Consider the following 19,741-nt stretch of genomic DNA (forward strand, 5'->3'; position numbering starts at 1 on the left):
CCTTTGCTCCCTATTGTTGGATAAAATCCATTGAATCATTCATTGAAGTCTTAATAAAGAACTGCTAATATGGCTGGAGATTTTGTGTTATAAGCATACAGTGCATAGAATAAAACAAAACAAAATACAGACTAATATTGAATTATTTCTATAGTAGAACTCATTTGATGCTGAACCTGAAGTGTAGTGAACAGTGAGGAGGATACCGATAGACTTCAAGAGGACATAGACAGGCTGGTGGAATGGGCGGACATGTGGCAGATGAAATTTAATGCAGAGAAGTGCGAAGTGATACATTTTGGTAGGAAGAACAAAGAGAGGCAATATAAACTAAAGGGTACAATTCTAAAGGGGGTGCAGGAACAGAGTAACCTGGGGGTGTATGTGCACAAATCGTTGAAGGTGGCAGGGCAGGTTGAGAAAGTGGTTAAAAAAGCATACGGGATCCTGGGCTTTATAAATAGAGGCATAGATTACAAAAGGAAGGAAGTTATGATGAACCTTTATAAAACACTGGTTTGGCCACAACTGGAGTATTGTGTCCAATTCTGGGCACCGCAATTTAGGAAGGATGTGAAAGCCTTAGAGAGGGTGCAGAAAAGATTTATTACAATGGTTCCAGGGATGATGGACTTCAGTTACATGGATAGACTGGAGAAGCTGGGATTGTTCTCCTTAGAGCAGAGAAGGTTGAGAGGAGATTTGATAGAGGTGTTCAAAATCATGAGGGGTCTAGACAGAGTAGATAGAGAGAAACTATTTCCATTGGCAGAAGGGTCAAGAACCAGCGGACACAGATTTAAGGTGATTGGCAAAAGAACCAAAGGCGACATGAGGAAAAACTTTTTTACACAGCGAGTGGTTATGATCTGGAATGCACTGCCAGGGTGGGTGGTGGAGGCAGGTTCAATCACGGCTTTCAAAAGGGAATTGGATAAGTACTTGAAGAGAAAAAATTTCCAGGGCTACGGAGAAAGGGCGGGGTAGTGGGACTAGCTGGATTGCTCTGCAGAGAGCCGTCATGGGCTCGACGGGCCGAATGGCCTCCTTCTGTGCTGTAACCATTCCATGATTTCCTGGGGAATAACATAGTTTTCCTCCAAGGGTTTCATTGTCCAGGAACATATAGTAAAATATTATTTAATAATCTGAATAGGTATCACACTCAGTTTTTTAACGATTGAAATTGATATTTCATGATCTTTCTTGTACACATTATTATTCCAACTATAATGATTAGCTTATAATTTGATTGCATATGCATTGAAACTGTACACACATGATCAGTTCTGAATTTCAGGAACAGACACTAAACTAGAACTCAAATACGGGTATCTGCATCTTACAGTATAGAACAGAAACAATAAGAGACAATGATCACTTAATAATCTGATCTGCAAGACACATTCCAGAATGTGTTAAAAACTGGTATAATTAACACATGAAATAAATGGAATATTCTGCCATTGTGGCATAGCAATATAAATATTGACATATTCAATACATTCCCATAACTGCCTCATAGCTGGGTACTTGGGAATTATGAATCTTTTGCATTCCTAAAAGAACACCCATAATCCACATGCACTATCCTGGATGTAGATTATTGTTGTGAAATGTTTTGTCATTTGTGGCCAAATAGTACAAGAGGCCAAATGCTAGACTTTCGACCTAAGGTTTGAGACTTAAAGTGGCAGGCCCAACAGTCACCAGAACTTGCTTGGCTCAGTGGGATGACTTGTTTCATTTCTTCAGTCTGCTGTTGCATGGAGCATCAGATGAAAGTGAAGTTATCTTTCAACTAAGGCACTGCTGTAAACCAATCACAGGGTGTCCACAACTCAGAGCATTCTACCCTCCAGCCTTAAGGAAAGATAGCTGATTACCTCAAAGGAAAGAATAGCGGTGAAAAATTGGGAGAGAAAAAAGGGTAATGGGCATGGTACTTTTTTTATTGTATAGTGAAATAATAAGAGATAATATATAAGAGATAAAAGAACAGTCGTTGAATACTCTAAGTCTGAGCTATAAAACAGGAAATGCAAAGCAAGTCAGTCAGCATCTGAAAGAAAAAGACATTTCTTCACCAGTACTGTTGCAATAAAATAATAGCCTGGGAATTACTGTGAGCAAAGTTATACAAACACACTCAGAACAAATTCCTCTGCTATTTTAATGGAGATGTTAATCCATCTTTTTAAATGGTTTGGAGCCTGCATTAAAATTGCAGAGAGGAATTTGATATAAGTGTGTTTAGTAACATTGTTCATAATTTCCTGACTAATGTCTGTAGTCACTGTTTCTAAGAGTGAGCTAGAAATTATAATCTGCTGCAATGCAGTTTAACATCAATTTAACACAAATTTGCATTATTTGAATGACACATAGCTACAAAGTTCCTCATTTAATTTTTACACCAGTCTATCTGATATCCTACTGCTCTGATTTCCACAATGATGCAATTCAAATATCCTGTGATATGATTACATACACAAGCCTAATTTAATTGGCCATACATAAATTGTCGTAGTTCAGATAACATCCAAGATCTCTCTCCTGCTGGTGAATTAAGAGTGGCACAGGCAGATTACAGGGAGTAGGTCATCCACCCACCTTCCCTACTGAAGAAGTACTTGGCACACCTGATACCTAAACAGGGGGCGAAAGATGTTCAAACATTTTAATGTTCCTAAACCAAAGAGAAACTGGTGATCTTTGTCAGATCAGACATTGGCACCTTGTGACCACACAATACATTCTGTGCTGAATTCAGCCATTGCATGCTCTGACACCCCGAGACCTAAGGCCGTGTAGCTATTCACCCCTTTAATACATACAAAAAATGTACTGTAAATCACTGATTTTTATCTTATTTGAGTGGATTTTGTTTTCGTCAATGTAAAGGGTGTTAGGGAATGATACCAACGTTTCTCGGATCAGTCGATCTCATGACAGAAACTGAGTGTCCAAACTAAACTGACACATAACTATTGCAGCTGGCATCTATAAAAGGCTTGAATTCATCTGTCTGGCCTAAATCTAAGCCAGGTCCCAGAGATGAAAGGACACTGTTCTAACCCAGTGCAGCACTTATATCCCCCATCAATAACTGTTAAGAACCTCTACATCATCTAAAGGCATCTAAACATTCAACAGTTCTGATACATGAAGGTTTTGTCATCCTAAATCAAACATTTTTGTATTCAAAATCTATCCTAGACAAATCACACACTCTTCCTGTGAACCTTAAGAGCTTTGCTTCTGTGTGACCAAGATGTCACTGTGCTATAAGATGGAAGAAATCTTGGCAATCAGATCATGGTTATAAATCTGTCTTTAATACTTCTGTGCAGTAAACATTAAACAAAATATAATATGGAATTATGGAGGGTGGGAGTGAATAATAAAGCTATAATTTAATTGAGGTCAAATTATGTCATAAAACTTGACATTTATTGACATCTTCTGAATCCCAAAGTAAAATTATGGCAGTTAATCACTCTCTGCAATCTATAATTTTAAAGCATGCTATGCCTGCAATATAATTAAAAGAATTCTAATAACATTTAAAAGCAGAGCTGAAATTGCATTGATTGAATACTGTGAGAAGCTATTTTGAAATAATCATTGTAGCATATAATGTCATATAATTCACAAAGGCTTAATAAGGGAAATGAAGTCCTAGAATAAAGCCAGTACAATAAATATCCCACAAGTCACAAGTTATGAAGTCACAAATGTTCTTTCCAATCTCATGTGGAGATATTTGCCACATTTCACTGTGGACCATGGGACAATTTTTTTCTAACACATGTTAGTTTTTTTTAAATGAATAGAATCTGTATAGTTTTAAGAGTTTCATTCAATTTGTTGAACTGCTTTGTGAAGTCATTTTATTATTATAATGCTATATCTTTAGTTCTCCACATGAGATTTATAAAGTATATTTGGAATAGCTCACAGCCTGGGATGTGTTGCAAGGCTATAACAAATTGTAGGGTTGAGATGGCATAATGAACCATGAGAACTAAACTCGGGTGGTTTATCTCTTATTTACCTAGGAATATACTGTTACTGGTTCTGTGTTATCTGTATATATAGAAATACAGATTTAACTTATCTTTTCCTTGTGGATTTACCATTTTCCATTTGTATTTTATCATCGGGGGTGTGTCATTTCAGACAGCAAGATGCTGTTGGGGCCAGCTTGTGTACCATATCATGTGACCTGAAGTAATATAATTACTTATTTCACTGCCTAATACAGGGCACTACTACAGATCTAGATGTGATAATATGGGTGTTGTGTATGTTAGACCCCATCCTATCCAGCATTAGGTCCTGCTTACCTGTCACCCCTGTCCTTGCTGACCTATATTGGCCACTGATCCCCCCAACACTACAAATTTAAAATTCTTCACCACTTTCCCTCCTAATATCTCCTTCTTTGGACCAGTGTGCATTTTTGTCTGATTACATCTTGTGAAGTGCCTTGGGGCATTTTTCTATATTACAGGCACTATATAAGTGCAAGTTGTTGTTCATACACACAGTGGATAAAAGAAAGTCAGTGTACCATTCATTAGCTGTCAGTAGATGTCTAGAACATGCTGAAATTGATTGAACAGTCCTATAATTACAATATGAACTAGTAACCTCTAGGGACAGAAACTAGACTGATTAACACACTTCCAGTCTTTATTCATTGCAATTTGTCCTCTAAATCTCTTCTTTCCTGAAGGCACTGACTCATGCTGGGATATGGTTTCGTGGGCAATGGCCACTCTCCAGTCTGTCAGTCAAGTCACCACTCTTCATGTGTAATCTTATAGAGTCAGCAGGTAAGTGGGAAGACATCACTGTGAGGGGCTTCACAGCGGAGCTCAGTAGTGTCCTGCCCCAATATCTACACTCATTCACTTTCCAGCAGATCATTGAATGGCATCTGGAGCAAGATCTCAGGTTCATTTTCCTCTCTGGAGCTCAAGGATGGTAAGGCTAGCTATCAGTGTGTCAGAGCAGAGATCAGGTAACTCAGCACAGACCAAGGGTGGAATATAGAACCTTTCTGATCAGCCTAGCTCAATTGAGCAGCTTATATGTTATTCCTTGTAAAAAAAAATCATCATCTTATGATCCATGAGATAAAGTGGTACTTGAGAAACATTTTCCCTGGTAGATATTTTTTTAAAAGTGTAAATGACACATTTAGAACTAAAAGGTACTGATGGATCTCACCCCTGGACAGTGGGAACTGGTTTAAATTACTGGGGTGTCTTAAACTGTTTAAAACACTCAAACTTTAGCAGCAAGCAATTCTCCTTAATGAAGTGTAAACACCTGGTCGTCAGTTTTCACACGGGTTTCTGAAGAGCAATGATACAGGCGGCTGAGCACCAGATTGGATAACATTCCCCAGTGAAGTAACACCCACCACCACACTTAATAAAAAACAAAAGGGAACAAATAAAAAGCAGAACTGGGAATGCTTGGAATACAACACAATAACTGTTACATTCTTAGTATAAATGTCATGGATACTTTGACGTGTTGGTCCCAAATTGCAAATAAACATGTTTTAGCTGAATAAGCTCACTCACCTTCTCCTCAGGGAGTATTTATTTCAATCAGAGGGTAAATATATAAAATATGAAAATCTCATTTAACGTCGCCGATGTCAGTAAATATTTACGGTAAAAAAAAATTTTGGATGGCATGATTCAGTGTCATTTAACTATTATAAACTCTGCTCTGTTGATTTGATTTTTAAGTGAGGGCAAACACATTGAAATGACTGAGTTTAGAACCAGTCGCTGATGTTGCTTGAGGCCGAATAAGTTTTGCTGGAATGTTGAATAAATAAATGCTCAATTTGAAAGGCGAAAGATTAATACACGTATGAAGTGTAAAAACATTTCGCTTGTATGAAAAAAGCACCAACACTATTATTTTGCTTGTGTCCCAACAATTAGAGGTTTTTTCAATCAATCCACAGGTTGGATAAGTAAAATGCAGCATTGGATTTGGTTGAAGATGCTTCATGTTAAAGTCTCTCCAGTACCTAACCCCGCTAATGTAAGGCTTTCGGAGGCTTTCTCCTTCGTCAGGTGAGCAAGACAAAGGAGAAAGCCTCCGAAAGCTTGTGATTTTCAAATAAAACAGTTGGACTATAACCTGGTGTTGTAAGATTCCTTACATTTGTCCACCCTAGTCCATCACCGGCATCTCCACATCATAACCGCGCTAAAGAAGAGTTTGGTTAATGATTAAATAAAGTACCTCCTGAAGAATGTGACCCTCCCCCTCGAAATCCTGCACGGAACTCATTTCTCCAGATCTTTTAAAATGTAATTCAGTTATTGTCCTTTCCAGACTCCACCGTTCACCGCCCATTAGTCACCGTTTAGCAGCTCAGCCGAATTAATCCCACCAGAAATAGACAAAACCGAAATACACTGGACGGATTCTGAAGCGAAGTGTTCCCTCTCCCCATTTATTGCTTCTATCATTTCATAATTAATAAATCGAGACAATGCGCAGCGACAAATACACAATGAAGGCACGAAAAATTAATTGGGAATGAAAAATAAATGATGCTGGAGAGGGTTTGATTTTTTTTGCTGATAATTGGATCTCTTTTTATTTGATTATTCTTGAAAAGTGACCAAAAGTCGCAGTAACTGTCCCTCGCTGCATTTTGCCGGACCCGTTACTCGGGTCTGATCAACTTCTCAAAAGAGTTACAATCGGTCACTCCCGGGGCCGCACCTTTCGGCTCAGAGCCGGTGTTGCCATCGTCACTTTGCCCCCCCCCCCCCCCCCGCCAGTAACCCAGTGCGCCAAGGGGTCGATCCAATGCAATGCAGAGACTGTTGAAAGAGGGGAGAGGGGGTCGGCATCGATGATAAATGGACTGCAGGACCGCGCTGATTGACTATTTGAACGGGTTCGAAGTGTTGCTGCTCTGCGGAGCGGTACCAGCTGATACTAAATGCCTTGAACCTTCAACGGTGAGTTATGTCAATTTGCGACTCCCCTTGTAAAACTGCCAGATCTGTGCCAGCTGCAAAGATTCATTCATGAGCCAGTTCCAGAGAGCTGCTCCTTTATTTTATATCTCCTTGGAAGCGGCTAATCCCCATTTCGCCGACAGATTAAATTTACGTACCTGCTTAGTTGACTTCAATAAATCAGTATTCAATTATATAAATATTTAGAGACTGTTATACATAAGTCTGTGGGGCACGGGAGAGTACTATAAATACTGTTCTTCTGCAGACTTAAACAAGAGTATATATGGGCGGATTTTAATGACTTCGATAAACTGTAAAAAGTTTTAAAAAGTGTACACAGTATCAATTTACCACATTCCTGTCTTTTAGAAAGGCTCTCTTTTGGGTTTATTTGGAGGTTGGCAAATACCAGCTGTAGCCCTTGGTTTTTCCGTTACTGAAGAGACTCAAAGTAAGAGTCATTTGCGAGATGATATGTTATTTAAATACAATGCAACCTTCTCAAGAACGAGTCGTTTTTGTTTCTTATTAAAAGATCTTATTCGGTATTAAACTGATGTGTTTTTAAAACGTGGATGGTCTTTATGGGAGATTAAACGCTCTGTACCAGGCTCTCAGTAAAGGCCCTTTGATTTTGGGATGGGGGCGCAGATCGAAACATCACACAGCAGGTTGTCTGACACTCCAAGAATTGGACTTCTCTCCAAAAGTGAGGAGATGGGACAAATAAGAGTCCGGATTCGGTTTTATTTTGGGATCCGATTTCAAGCACGTTAACACGTTTCAAACTGCGGCAGTGCTCCCTGCATCAGGATAACTCATGGACGTGTGCTTTTAAAGTTGTACTCGTTAGGATCTTGCGTCAGGATCTTGTAACTGTTACCGGTTATATCAGACTCCAATGTCTCAACAATCGTGCCCACATGTTAATACAAGGCAGGGTAATAGAGCTTTGGTTCTGGCACCTGCTCAGTCACTTCAATATATCCTGGTGACAGTAGATTTCAATGGGGCACAAATGACAGCGACTGAGATGCAAATAGACAGAAATATATCAGATGGAAAGTTAAATGGATCGCAGCTTCTGGTGGGTTTTTGTTTTGTTGACAACTTTATTTTTGAGCCAATTCCGCTTTCATTCCGTGGAGCTGATGCATTTGAGCGAATTCCTTTTTTAACACCTCAGACTCGCCACATACCGGGAGCGCGATGCCCTTTGTACCTGGTCCTACACTGGGATTCTATTACCAGAATCCGAGGGATCCTTCGGGATTGTTGGAGATGGTTTTTAAGGGGTTAAACGCGGAATGTCGCAAGTTTGGAGCACGGAGGACAAGGGGAATACTTTAAATATATAATTAATCTCTTCCAGCCGTTAAGAACTATCCAATGCACTGAGATTCTGGAATTCAGAAACTATCAGTGCAGAAGTTAGTAACTTTTGACTCTATTACTGTTAGTAGGATTTTAAACAAACCCTCTGTGAGAATATAGCAGCTAGTACAGGATGTTCTTATTTTGAAATAATTATCATTGACGTTTGATTATTCTGACTGATAGTGTTTGGTTTTCTGTGTAAAGTCTCTGGGGTGAAACGGGTGAGCTGGCCCTGGTCACACACTGTCAGAGGGCTCAGCCCTCCCATCTGCTTAAATCATTTGTTCAGTTCTCACGACGGAGCACAGGGTGCGACGCTGCATCTCAGCCCGTCCAATAACACAGACAGGTCGGCAATAGTGCCAGCTCAGCCAGACACCAGGATCGCATTGAGCGCCTGGGTTCTGCACTGGGAACTGCGGACTACACGTCCACCCTGAAATCAATATGCTCCCTTTTCATACCCGGCGTAGTGTGCTGCAGCCCAAAACACCGGGCAGTCTCTAGAGAGGCCCTGGCGGTGATATCCTGGGGCTAGGAACTTTCAGACAAACCCATGGAATCAAACAAATGTAACCACACAACGAGATCGCTGCATTCATTCAATCATAATGTACACGCGTACTTCCTTAGAGAGTGTTGGTTTAACAGTGTATTCATAGTGAATACTAACGGTCTGTGTGATAATGGTTGTAATATAATGATGATTTCATCGATGACAGTCAGTTATACCGAAGACGGTACCTCCACAAACCAGCGAGCCACAAGGCCACTCTGATCTCTTGCACACATGCCTGAAGGCGGAACAAAACCACTGCCCAGCTCCCCCTAGATGATATGAATCTCTTTATTGACTTGCCATGCGTTCCTGTCTCACCAGCTTTTTATTAACAATGAATGGCAACATTCGGCGAGTGGGAAGATTTTCTCAACCTGCAACCCATCTACTGGAGAGAAAATCTGTGATGTTCAAGAAGCTGACAAGGTAAAACCCTCCCGTGATAATTTGGCCCTAGCCGACGAGGTGAAACGATTCTCATTTTAATTTCCATTAATTTATTAACATGTAGATTTATTGAGCCTCACTCCAGCAGTGATTTGTTCCTATAGGTTTTTAAAACGTTTTATCTGTCTTGGCAGTATTTTGTGCCAGTCTTGCCATCCACTCTCCTATTAGTGTCACAAGGCAATACCTTTCAGGATGCAAAGCTGTTTGGACACTCAGAAATGCAAATTAAATAGATTTCTTTCAGAAAATAACATTTTGGGATACAGTATGTGAGTAATTTGAAACATGACGTGGTAAGTATAGCCTGTTTGGGAGAAAAAGGTGACTTAGGACCTACGGGTCCCAAAGCTCACCACCACTGGGGTTTTCCTCAGTCATTTCTGGGTCTGTTGTAGACTAATTGATAGAGATTGATTGCTATGATTACTCAACAACTCCATTATCATTGTATCATGTGACTATCAGGATGATAGAAGGCGAACTAGATGGACCTTGGTCTTTTCTCGTCTAGCAATTCCTATGTTCCTATGAAAGCAGTTCCACTGTTCCTGATCATGATGGACGGGCTGGCTGGTTTTATACTTCATGGGTCAAGAATGTTTGTACATTTCGCACTCCTACCCTGCCATTCACTGATTAACTTCTCAAGGACCAATACAGCAATTCCCAAACACACTGGGTTACAATGTCCTTCTCTTCTGCTTGTTCTTTTAAAACATTTTCTTACTTTTCCTTTCTGTGCCTTTTTTTCTCTCTCTTTTAACTCACTCTTTTTCTTTCTCTCTTTCTGTATGTAATTTGATGCTAATTCAACCTATTTCCTTCTCCATCGTTTGCTTGTTTTTTTTTCTCTATCCTTTTCTTTCGTTGGTTAAGGAGATTGACCATTAGGCACAATGTTCCTGAGGTCCCAGATGCGACATTGGCATCACTGCACCGATATCGCTTTGACGTTCCAGCAATTTGCAAAGCAAATATGATGCGATCTGAACGGTGAGGTAAAAAGTCCAATTAACGCACTCACCGTGAGTTGCGCCATTGCAGCAATTTCTGACCCAATATGTAATGACTTTTATACATGTTGTAAAATGACTGTACATAATGTATATTGAGTTTCTTTACACACAATGTATATTGAGTTTCTTTACACACAATGTATATTGAGTTTCTTTACACACAGTGTATATTAAATTTCTATACACACAATGTATACTGAGTTTCTATACACACAATGTATACTGAGTTTCTATACACATAATGTGTACAGCATTGAGTTTCTATACACACAATGTATACTGAGTTTCTATACACACAATGTATACTGAGTTTCTATACACACAATGTATACTGAGTTTCTATACACATAATGTGTACAGCATTGAGTTTCTATACACACAATGTATACTGAGTTTCTATACACACAATGTATACTGAGTTTCTATACACACAATGTATACTGAGTTTCTATACACATAATGTGTACAGTATTGAGTTTCTATACACACAATGTATACTGAGTTTCTATACACACAATGTATACTGAGTTTTTATACACACAATGTATACTGAGTTTCTATACACATAATGTGTACAGTATTGAGTTTCTATACACACAATGTATACTGAGTTTCTATACACACAATGTATACTGAGTTTCTATACACACAATGTATACTGAGTTTCTATACACATAATGTGTACAGCATTGAGTTTCTATACACACAATGTATACTGAGTTTCTATACACACAATGTATACTGAGTTTCTATACACATAATGTGTACAGCATTGAGTTTCTATACACACAATGTATACTGAGTTTCTATACACACAATGTATACTGAGTTTCTATACACATAATGTGTACAGCATTGAGTTTCTATACACACAATGTGTGTTGAGTTTCTGTATACACAATGTGTATTGAGTTTCTGTATATACAATGTATACTGAGTTTCTGTATACACAATGTATATTGAGTTTCTATACACACAATGTATATTGAGTTTCTGTATACACAATGTATATTGAGTTTCTAGACACACAATGTATATTGAGTTTCTGTATACACAATGTATATTGAGTTTCTAGACACATAATGTATACAGTATTGAGTTTCTATACACACAATATTCATTGAGTTTCTATACACACAATGTATACAGTATTGAGTTTCTGTACACAATGTATATTGAGTTTCTAGACACACAATGTATATTGAATTTCTATACACACAATATATAGAGGCACAAGTAATTTAAGGTATAAACACGAAGTTTGCTGTTGAAGTTTAAGAATTTGTTACCTGTTACATTCATTGTTGTCTTTTTTCATACTTTTTTCATACAGGCTGATGTCGACAAGGCGGTACAGGCTGCACGGCTCGCCTTCGCCCCAGGCTCCGTGTGGAGGAGGATGGATGCATCGGAGAGGGGCCGGCTGATTGACAAACTGGCAGATCTAGTGGAACGGGACCGAGCGCAGTTCGCCGTGAGTATCCAATAACACCTTTGACAATCAGGCGGCAAATTACACTATCACCACAGTGTAGAAGGGTCAAAGGGGGCATTTTATTCCAACCCACAGCTGAACTAAAAAACTATCCACGACCTTTTGGGCGCCAACTTCCTGCAATGGGGAGCTGAAAAAAGTGGAGCCTCCTTTCCCAGGCATCTGTAAGCTTTGTAAATGGGACAAGGAACTGTTTATTCCCTTATCCAAACAGATTGAAGCATCGTTAACAAGCCACGCAGACACAGAACCAGGAAGTGTTAGTTAGAATAGAAAATTCAATGTAAAATCTGTTACAGAAATAAAGATATGATAAGAAATATTGAATTAAAAGAGACAGAAAGAAAAAGTAAAAAAACCATTTTTTTTAAATGTCCAACAACAATTAAGTTTTGAAGGAATGAGACTCCACATTTGTAAAAGTACATTTTTAGTGCCTGAGAGGTTGTTTGGCAGTGATTAAGACTTACCATGCCATTAAAATTTTGATTAGACTTAAAAAACTGGACGTACCCTTTTCTGGTGAAAATAATTTGTTTCCAGCGGGGCAGGAGAGCAACTTCATGCCATTGCAGCCATTTGACCAGTAAATCAGCCGGTGAGCTGTCCTTCCCATGCAGCTTTCGGAGGAGCAGAGCATCTGGTAGAGCAGCTTCCGGATTTCCGTGTTTAACTGCGCATGTCTGCTCGCCGATAGTTGCTCTTCCATTTGCCCTGAAATAACGGTGAGCCACATTAGGATCGCCGTTATTTTCAGAACAAATTCCGGGCCGACGTATACCCTAGGAACATATACCCCAGGAACATATAACGCAGGAACATATACCCCGGGAACATATAACGCAGGAACATGTAGAGGGGCCGGTCCCTCAGCCGCACTCCACAAGCTGGGAAGAAATACACAGTCTATTCTGATAAAAGTTCCTGCACCAGAAAACCTTTAGAATCAGCCAATAAAATGTTTACATCAGTTAGGATGTGAGTGAAATTGTGCACTGATTATAAATAGAGGGTTACATTTTTGAGTTTGTTGATTTAAGTTGCATTTTAAGTTTAATGCTTTTGCTGATAGAGCTTGGTCCAGTTATATGGCCAGTTTTACATAGATGCAAAGTGGTTTTGGCTACGCAGCGATGCAAGAATTGGCAGTGTAACTCAGGAGTCAAGTTAGATCTGAATTTTAAATGCATTGTAGCTGGGAGGTTTGAGATCTCCTCCAGGTCTCACATTAGTGTATGTGTGCACTCGGTGCAGTATAACTCTGGCCTGGAGCAAAACTGTATTTTAAAAATATCCAGAAGGTCCATTGTGTGTCCAAGCTCCTTTGTAGCTGACAGTGCAGTCCACAATGATGCAGAGCCAGCAGTATAACTTCATTCTGTTAACAGCACATGGCAGTTACGAGATACTAGTCATAAATTGGTAGAGCAATATAAATGCAACTGTAGATTCACGAAAAGATTATTCTTCCATGTCTAGCAGGTTTGGGGAATGAATCAGAAGGTAAAGATTTTCTGTATGCTGGGTATCCAAGGGTGCATTTACATTACAACTACAGCATTAGTGTGAAGCAGTTTTGCTTCATACCAATGCTAATGTTTTAGTGTAAGTGCAGCCTAAATACCAGCCTGATCTGACTGGAGCAAATGGAATGAGACTACATAGAGACTACATGGAGGAAGCAATCTCATTCTACTTTGTGACAGCAAGGACCCACAAACAGCAATGAGATAATGACAAGATAATTAGAATTAGTACAGTTGGCTGAGGGATAAATATTGGTCAGGACACTTTCTTCGAATAGTGCTATGGGATCTTTTTCATTCACATGAGTGGGTAGACCTCAGTTTAACATCTCCTCTGAGAGATGGTATCTCTGACAGTGCAGCACTTACGCGCTCAAGTCTTTGAAGTGGGACCTGAACCCATAACCTTCTGACTCAGAGGTGGGAGCGCTGCCACTGAGCTAAGGCTCTACTTCGCACTGACACTAAGTTTGTAGTGTAAATGCACCCTTATTTCAAAAGGTTAATAGTTGTGCCATGTTTTGTAAGTACTGTATTCTGATAAAAGTCATGATGTGGAGATGCCGGTGATGGACTGGGGTGGACAAATGTAAGGAGTCACACAACACCAGGCTATAGTCCAACAGCTTTATTTGAAATCACAAGCTTTCAGAGCTTTGCTCCTTCGTCAGGTGAGTGAAGCTCCGAAAGCTTGTGATTTCAAATAAAGCTGTTGGACTATAACCTGGTGTTGTGTGACTCCTTACATCTGATAAAAGTAGCAGACTTTTAGAATCAATAGGGATAAAAAAAACACTAACCAGACAAGGAGGAGGCTGAATGTCCATTTGAGAGGATATCAAATGTTCATTTTTGTGGAAATTAGACAGCATGAGAGAGGTAAGTTCCAATCAGGTGAAAAAAATAAATGCTGTGGTTAAAAAAAACCATGCAAATGCTGGAAATCTAAAGCAGAAAGAGAAAGTGCTAGATATACTCAGCAGATCAGGCAGCATCTGTGGAGATGTCAGAGGAATAAACATTTTGGCAGCAGACCCTTTGTCAAAAATGAGATGGTTGGACGTGTTTAGATAGGGCCAGGATTCAGTGCTCTGTGAACTACTTTTCATTTTGTAGTGCTGAAGTCAGGCAAGCTGAAGTATGGTTTGCCTAATATATTCAAAGCCTGATTCTGCCAGTTTTTGCTGCATACTAATTCAAGTTCGAATGAGAAATATAATAATTTTAACTGGCTAATATCTTAGCCAGTCCCAAAATAGCAGTTAATGTTTGTATTACAGCAGTCTAAAATATGCTTAGCGTGTCCCATGTTATTACACCTTTTCATTGTTACTATTCTTAGAGCAAGCCCTTAGAAACTGATCAGACGGAACACCTGAAATGTAAATCTGAAGCCTGATTTAAAGCTTCATCTAACCCTGCTGTACACACTAAACTCAGACACCAACCAAGGAAGCCTGGAGTAACACTAAAGTTATTTGACATATTTCAACCTTGATGATGAACCTTCCCCTAAGCTTCCCAATTAAAGACACACTTAATATTTTCTCTGCACAGGCCATTACCACTCTCTGCCCCCCTCCCCCCACCACCTGAGTCAGTCAATTCTCAGCAGATGTAAGCACTCCGACCTGCAAGGTTGAGCTGCTCATGATTCAGAGGAGGTGCTTCTCAACATAAATTAATTGATAACAATAGATAGATATAAAACAGGCACTACTTATTATTTAGTAGACTAACACCACAATTGCAAAGTTTCTTTACATTTCTATTCTGTATTTAGTATTTGATGGTACACAGGAAGCATTCACTTGAAGATTTTTAAAGCTACTTAGGAACACACAGGAAGATTTTAGTAAAGGACTAATCAGGAGCTGGAATCAAGTTTATGTCAAGGGTTGGAGGACTGGCTTTTCTCCAGAACCTAAATCTGTGATCATAGATGCAGGAGGCAAAAAATCATAAGTATAATTTTCTTTACACCTCCCAAAATTAATTGAAAAAAGCAATGAGGAGAAACGGCATAGTCTTAGTGGCAAATTAATGCTTAATGCATTGTGTGATATTCCTCTGTTTGTTTCCCCATTTAAAATTAAGAGGTTAATGTATCCATTAAAATGTCAGACAAAGGAAATTCATATGATTACAAATTAACAGAGGCATACACTGCCTACTTAAACTATATCAATGAATATAATGAACTATATTGCAACAAATTAGGTTTGGGCTGGAAATCTATGTTATTACACCAGACTGATACAATTGTGACCAACTTCACTTTATGGAGAGAAGTAAAATAGAAATATTCTATTATCCATGAAATAAATTTTTCCTTTAATTTCTTTAAATCACAAGATAAATACAAATGAGGATGGCCAAATGGACCATCCTAATGTATCTATTCACCTGGGCCACTTGCATTATAGTATCCAGCTGTTTCTTACATGATGCCAGGAGGTTTGCCTCCACTACCTTACTCAGAGGTCCGTTCCCTTTCTGAAGAATATCCTGATATCAGCCTTAACTTTGTCTTTTTCTCATTTCCCCAGTTTAACAAATTGTTCTCCTAATTCTTCACATAATAATGTACCTGCTATGAACACATTAAGGGGGCTAATCTCCTCTGGTAGCAAACTGGTAATGTATTCAGGTAGGGTTCCCTTGTGTACTATTTTAACACACAGGAAAATGTTCTGCAAACACATTAACCAGTGTCCCATTAGAGGAAATGAAACCCCTAAATGTCAGTATTCCACGGGAAATATAAATAATCCATCTTATGATCCTAATCACAATCACACACTCATCACTTCATCAATCATGAATGATGTGGTTGGTGTCCAATTGGTTAAAGTTCTATACACACACCATGAGAGACTGATATGTACCTTCAAGTAAGTAATATTGTGAAAGGCATTCTGTAATCTCACTTTCTGTCTCCGGCTTGATTTATCCTCTCACTGAATTGCTTTATGTTCTTTGCAGACACTTGAATCTCTAGATAGTGGAAAACCATTTCTCCAGGCTTATTATGTTGACCTACAGGGAGTCATAAAAACTCTCAGATACTTTGCTGGTTGGACTGACAAGATTCATGGGAAGACAATTCCAGTCGGTAGGTTGACAAAGGAAAGTAACCCATTGATGATTTTTTAACAGAAATTAGAACAGAGATACAAAAACTAAAGTTGAAATGAAAGTTAATGAATAAACTATGTCTGTGCCTATCCTGAATTAATGTTTAGACAATTCTCTTACAGGGGGACATGAACTGTAAAGCTTGTTTTACCTCATGTGTGGAATATGCAGATAAGTTAGTTGAATATCAGATGCCTTTGTTCCATGTACAACAGAGCTGTTGTACTTACTGATAACACTAGGTACACATGCCTGATTTGGATATTGGAGCCTAGACTAACACCAGTGTTAAAATAACACTGATTAGAAAATCTAGGCCTGGGTACACAATAATACTTAGAAACATGAGGCTGTATTTAAATTACAGTTACCGATCTCAAGCTCTATGGGCATGATCAAGCCGGCGGGAAGAGAGCGGGGTGGGGGGGGGGAGGATTTGCGGGTGTGAAACCCGGAAGGAAAGTAGGCGGATCACAACCTTAATGAGGCCAATCAATGCATCTTCCGGGTTTCACGTCCGGCAGAGAGGAGCTACACATCTGAGAGCGGGGTGTGGGGGGATGGGGGGGAGAGAGAGAGGGAGACCTCACGGCCATTGGGAGAGAGATGGGATGGGGGGGACAAAGATCGGAGTGGGGGGGGAGACAACGGACATCGGAGTTGGAGGGGGGGGACATTGGAGAGTCATCGGAGATCGGAGGGGGGGGTGGGGACATCGGCAGGGAGGGGGCAGGTGACATTGGTTTTAAGGTATGTTTATTTTTTTGTAATTTGTAAAATGTAATTTTATTTAATTTATTTACTCTATTTTTCACTGATCCGGCCCTTCCCGCCTGGTTTCACCAGGCAAGAATCGGAAGCCATGGGAAAGCCGCCCAGATACGGTTAAAATCTTTTTAAGTGTCCAATTAAAAAAAACTAAACTACCTTAAGTACCTCAATGAGGTACATTTGCCCCTTTAATTATCAGCCCGCTGGATTTAATTGCCAGCATGGCTTCCTGATCCGTGCGGACCCAGGTGCGTCTGGGTCATACGTGTTTTTCAGCGGGTTGGAGCCGGGATTCCCTCCCGCTCCACAAAAATGCGATTTTATTTGCCCCCCTGCCCTATATGTATGGAGTGTGATGTGCAGTCAGCAGACTGCAGTCACACTGCCAGAGGACAACTTGGACACTTTTGAAGTGCAGCTTTATACTGCAGCTGATATGAATAGCTGGCTTTAGTGCGCTCGATTGTCCAATTAGGATTTGATTCCTGGTTTATGCTTGCCACATTTGTGATGATGCACATCTGAAATCACTTCAAATTGATAGGAAAGTGGTAGTATAACTGTAGCCTTGGAGGCCTGATTATTGCTAATCATATTGTTTCCAAGAAAAATGTCAGATGCATTGTACTTTTCAGACCTACACAGTTGACTGACAATACAGCCAGTTTCACACCAATGTAAAGCAGTTTCAGACTTTTATCAATGTAGCAGTATAACTTGGGGGTCACATGTTGAATCTCCTGGGCATTTTATAAAGCTTAGTATTGATCTTTTTAATATGAGAAAGCAATTTTAAAAAAAGATGCCCGGTAGCAAATCTCTTTCCGATTGGTCAGAATGCAAGTCACAGCCTGCGGTATAACTTTGGGCTTGCCAGATGCAGTTCGCATTCTACAGCAATCGTTCTCAGTGTAGTATAACTGCGGCCCAAGTCTGTACTGTTGGGGTAGCTGGTGTAAAGAATTAATTGGTCTCTAGTACAAAAAGTGTTCTTGGAAGTATTGCTTGGTCAATAAAGTACAAAACTAAGAGCCCTATAATTAGGTTTATATAAAGTTTTGCTTCAACTGCATTTGGAGTATTTTGTCTAGTTTTGGTCCCCGCATCTAGTGATGAATGTTGAGGCTCTAGAGAGAATGCAGAGGACAATAAGGATGATACCTAAACTTAGACATCTTAATTATGAAGAGAGGCTCACAGAATTAGAATGATTCACTTTGAAGGAACGTAGACCAAAAGAGAATATGATTGAGATTTTTAAAATGATGAAAGATTGAATGTAGTACATTTGGATAGGATATTTGAAATGGGCAGTGATAGTGGAACTAAATGGGCATGGCTGTAAAATATGTGGGAAAGAACAACCTTGGATGCCAGAAGGCTTTTCGCAGAGAGTTATTGCCTTTGGAACAGATAGATGTGGGAAATAAGGATACACAACAGCCCTTTAAGAAGGGAATTGACGAATGAGGGTGGAAGACACTGAGGTGCATAGGTTATTTAAATTTGCCTAGTGATGTATCATGGTCTTCTGGAGCTTGTTTGATTGTCTAACAAAGTCAGGGAAGAATTTCTCAGATTTTTTCCTGAAATTGGTCACAGTTTTGGTTTCAGTTTTATGCTTCAACCGAAGGTTAGCATTCGTAGTCATTGGGAGGATGCTGCACTAGGTTGTACCATTTAATGGTTAGGGTGAGCTTTGATGGGCCTGATGATCTGTTCTCACCCTTCACTTTGAACGTTCATATAGTTTAATAATTGACGTTGATTGTGGAGAATCAATAATACATTTAGGGGTACAAATTGCCCAGTGCACTACTTTTAACAAATTAACTGGTTCAGGTGAAAATCCTATGTTTACCATTTTAACATAGTTGTTTTATTTTAACACATTCTTCATGTGTGAGCCTAGACAGTAAAGGGCTGATTCCATGGCTGGATGCTTCGATCTCACCTATATTTAAATGGACAGTAATCAGGCACTTTGGGCCTGTGATGTTCCACCTTGCCCTCTCTATGAGCACTGCTCTATGCTAGGAGCAGTATACAGTAGAGTCAGTAGCTTTTTCAAATATGGTGGGTATCATTGCTGAACCAATATTCACACTGTCATACTTTCCAGAAGCAGCCAATGGATTGCAGACAGCAGCAGGGATCCTGGTTGATTTTTTTCCCCCCTCCCTATCCCCAAGCTACTGATGCATATTGTAGCACCCCAGCTACCTGCTCTGGCTGAGGTCCACTAACTCGGGACAAACTGGGAATTGAACCTGTATGACGTGGTGCTACACCAGCTGATGTATTTGCCCACTGGGCCAATGGAGGCATTAATAAGTCAGATTTATCCTTAGTAATGGAGTTAATGAAATGTCTCTTCATAACAGCAGTATTTCAAA

At 39.6% G+C, this 19,741-nt stretch overlaps 1 protein-coding gene across 1 annotated transcript in view; it reads left to right on the forward strand.

The window, feature by feature from the left end:
- aldh1a2 (aldehyde dehydrogenase 1 family, member A2) overlaps positions 1-19,741 on the forward strand; it is a 75,867-nt gene that overhangs the window by 19,992 nt on the left and 36,134 nt on the right. Inside the window, exons 2-4 of the mRNA XM_067971508.1 lie at positions 9,271-9,375; positions 11,749-11,889; positions 16,422-16,551. Of these exons, the coding sequence (XP_067827609.1) occupies positions 9,271-9,375; positions 11,749-11,889; positions 16,422-16,551 (376 nt within the window). The remainder of the gene's footprint in view (positions 1-9,270; positions 9,376-11,748; positions 11,890-16,421; positions 16,552-19,741) is intronic.

Source organism: Heptranchias perlo, chromosome 34 (assembly GCF_035084215.1).
Source record: "Heptranchias perlo isolate sHepPer1 chromosome 34, sHepPer1.hap1, whole genome shotgun sequence".
In the NCBI taxonomy this organism is placed as follows: domain Eukaryota; kingdom Metazoa; phylum Chordata; class Chondrichthyes; order Hexanchiformes; family Hexanchidae; genus Heptranchias; species Heptranchias perlo.